The sequence below is a fragment of the Etheostoma spectabile genome, chromosome 22, assembly GCF_008692095.1.
Source record: "Etheostoma spectabile isolate EspeVRDwgs_2016 chromosome 22, UIUC_Espe_1.0, whole genome shotgun sequence".
Lineage (NCBI taxonomy): Eukaryota > Metazoa > Chordata > Actinopteri > Perciformes > Percidae > Etheostoma > Etheostoma spectabile.
The window spans coordinates 12911657-12914924 of record NC_045754.1 but is presented as its reverse complement, the minus strand read 5'-3'; the positions used below and the strand labels follow the sequence as shown (position 1 = coordinate 12914924).

At 41.7% G+C, this 3268-nt stretch overlaps 1 protein-coding gene across 3 annotated transcripts in view; it reads left to right on the top strand.

Annotated features, from left to right (window-relative positions):
- Positions 1–412: 412 nt before the first annotated feature.
- pde7a (phosphodiesterase 7A) overlaps positions 413–3268 on the top strand; it is a 20744-nt gene continuing 17888 nt past the window's right edge. For all 3 annotated transcript variants that reach the window (XM_032504464.1, XM_032504463.1, XM_032504462.1), the window contains exon 1: positions 413–1494. In XM_032504464.1, the coding sequence (XP_032360355.1) occupies positions 1357–1494 (138 nt within the window). In that variant the 5' untranslated portion in view covers positions 413–1356. The remainder of the gene's footprint in view (positions 1495–3268) is intronic.

The following is a 3268-nucleotide window of genomic DNA, read 5'->3' as shown; positions in this document are numbered from 1 at the left end:
ATTTTACAATGCAATCAGCACGTGTCTTGAGTCACTACAATCAGTCATATGGAGCAAATTTCCTCATTCTGACAGCTGCAACAATGTTTCTGTATTTCCTAGGATGTTTTTTAAACTCCCGGTAAGTCTCAGCTCCCAAGTACTATGAGTCATGAGAGAGGAAGGTAATCACAGGCAATGATGTGAACTGCTGCAGGGCAAGCCCCGTTGTGGAGGAATACCCTTGAGAAAGTCCACGCCGTCTGTAAACGACTGCTTATATAGGTCTTGGGATCGCCCTAGCCGTATAACCAATCATGTAATTTGGTTTAGACGTTTTAAGCGCTTTTGTCCAATCAGCGTTGGGGTTATAATAGCAGCATTGAAGCCATTGGTTTATCTTTGACAAGGGCGTTTTTTGCTCGCTCCAACAGCACCATCTCTGGCAGGTGGTGTGTGCTTTAAAACCATACAGTAGGCTAATGTTTAGGACGATAGGAAGGTAGTTATAGGGAAATAAACACACTTTAGGTTGTTAATTTGTCGTCTTTTGGTTGACAGTTTCGTTTTACATGCCGTTACGTTTCTTTTAAATCCACCGGAATCGAAGTGAATGAGATGAACGTCGGGGTTTCCCTCTTTGAGCCAGACACTTTGTGCTTTACGGGCAGGGGTAAATTAGACAACTGCTCCTTCATCATGCAGCTTCTAAAAAAAGACGGAAAAGCCCTACATGTTGATTATATTTCGTCGCCGGTGTAAATCCGAAAGAGAGAAAACCCTCTCGGCCACGACTGACAGTAAGGGACTCACATCCTGGAGCTGCCTCACCTCATCCGCCGGTGTTGCATACAATATGTTATGTTGATGACATTTTTTGGAAGTGGCTGTGCCTTTTGTTTTCATTTCGGGATATGTGATATGCAGATCCGTGAACGCCACGAAACGCAAATTAACGGACGTTTTTTTCTGCTTTGAAAATGAGGAAGCGTTTTCATAAAGACCCAGAAAATGGAAAGAAGGTCTCGTCGTTCGTGGGCCCGGATTTTATTAAAATAAGAAGGAAAGGAGCAAATGCAACAGCAGCATGATTCCCCCCCCCCTACAGAATGACACCAAAGGAGGTAAAACGGTGGAGGTAGATAAGACGCAGCATCAATGAAGGCAATCTGGACAAGTTTCGAGTCTTTCATAATGAACAGAAATACTTTGCAGCTCGATTGCAGATCGTTTCTACAATATTGAAATCATTTTTCGGCTTTGGGAGATTTTCTAATTCACCAGTCATCTGTTTTCGCATTGCATTTGTTATCTTTTTCATTATTTCATTATTATTTTTTTTAATACTTTTGATCCGGATCCAGCCCTGACTATTCAATGGAAGTATGTTACCAGCTGCCGGTTTTGCCTCTAGACAGGCCGGTTCCCAAGCATGTTCTCAGCCGGAGGGGAGCCATTAGTTTCAGCTCCAGCTCTTCTCTGTTCGGGGCTCCTGATCCGAGACAGCTGTCACAGGTAAATAAATTAAAATTCCTTAATATGTACTGTTAGTCATTTCGCTACAGCGAGTTTGGCTTTGGGAATCACACAGGCCTTAAAACTAGCAATTTTTCTTAAAACAAATATAAGAATAATCCACAGGAATCTTGCAGGTGGTTGTTGGATATCTAGGCCCTAACACAGTGAGCACTCACTTGCACAGACGCACACATTTTCTTATCTCTTAGACTTAAAATACACACCAACCTAAAACCACTTTGCATTTGTGCATGTTGCCCACAGATAAAGGCCCTCTTGGTTTAACACTACCAGTTTACCCCTTGGGACCTGGAACTTGCTATATTTGTCAGAAGGAACGTGCCACACAATTATTTATGTCACATTGAGAAAAGAAATCATTGAGTCACACACTTGAACTTCCTGATTTCCCAGAGTCTTGCATTCTTTAAAATGTGCCCTTGCTAAGCCTGCCTGTACATTTCTGCTCTGCAGTGAAAGAAAAAAAAAAGTAGGCCACAACAACAGTCTTAGTGTTGCAGGTTCATATTTTGCTTGACTCTCACGTACATAGAAAAACTGGCACAGCAGTATCATGCATCTCCAATGCATTAGCCAAGCATTGAGTCACTGTTGTGATAAACATGTCCCAGATGATGTACCCATCCATTAGGCCTTTGTCCAGTACACTTGCTTAACTAACTAACACACATGCAGAAAAGTTGCACAAGTCATGAATCGGTGAACTCTTCTTCCCTACAGTGTTAAAGTTGTTAAAATGGTAAAACATTCTAACTATTGCTTCAGTAGTTTTGCCCAAAAGCAGCTAGGTGTATTGTAATCCCTTTGGGTCACATCCCACTAGTTGGTCATGAATAGACAATCCCACAGTGTTGCACGGCATCTTCCAACACATTAACTGAGCATCAAGTCACCATCTTTGACTGTGTGAGCGTCCTCTTCAATAGGCTGTCCATTAGTTCTTTGTGCAAGACACTGCTCCACATAACCACCCATGTGTGTCCGCTTTGAACCTATCACACCACCACAGGCAGCTCCCTGAAAGACTAATGCATAGCCATGGCTATGAAAAGCCCTCAATTCTTTTCTTCTGCTGAGTTGGTAGTGTTTTTGAAAGATGTCATGAAATGTTGGATAACCTGGCAGGACAATACTTCTCTGTCCATCCGTTCATCTTTCTATCCATCCATTCACTCCAGTTATTGTCCTACCACTCCAACTTCATGCTCGGTCTTAGTTAGGAAGACTTGTAAAACTAATCTGAAGGCCTGAATCTATCATGCGTCCTGGTGGTTCATGAACCTTGCTTCTCAGACTTCAGCTGAAAGGATCAAAAACCTCTGGAGAAAACCCATCTCAGCATTATGCTAGATTGCTCATCCTCTGCATACAAACACAAGTGAAAAGCTAGTGTGTTCACCAAGTGGGCCATAGTTCATTTTCAATTGTTGTTGTTGTTGTTGTTATCATGCTCTTTTTTATTGTGGAAAAAAAGGGGTCAATTGCAACAAGCAGTGCACTTTGTAGTGTTGAGTGAGTTTTCAGTGAAACAATAATGATCAGACTGCATGTCATTTTTGTAGAAACATTGTTAAATCGCTCACGATTTACAAAAACACTTATGCACTAACAAGACAGCAATAGCGAAGTATTCAGTAATTCAACACAGGCTCTGTTTTTATTGGAATAAGAGATCCACTACCTGATCTGGCAAACTTGCATAGTGCGGTATTGGAACAACAAAATTCCAAAGTAAAATTCCTCGTATGTG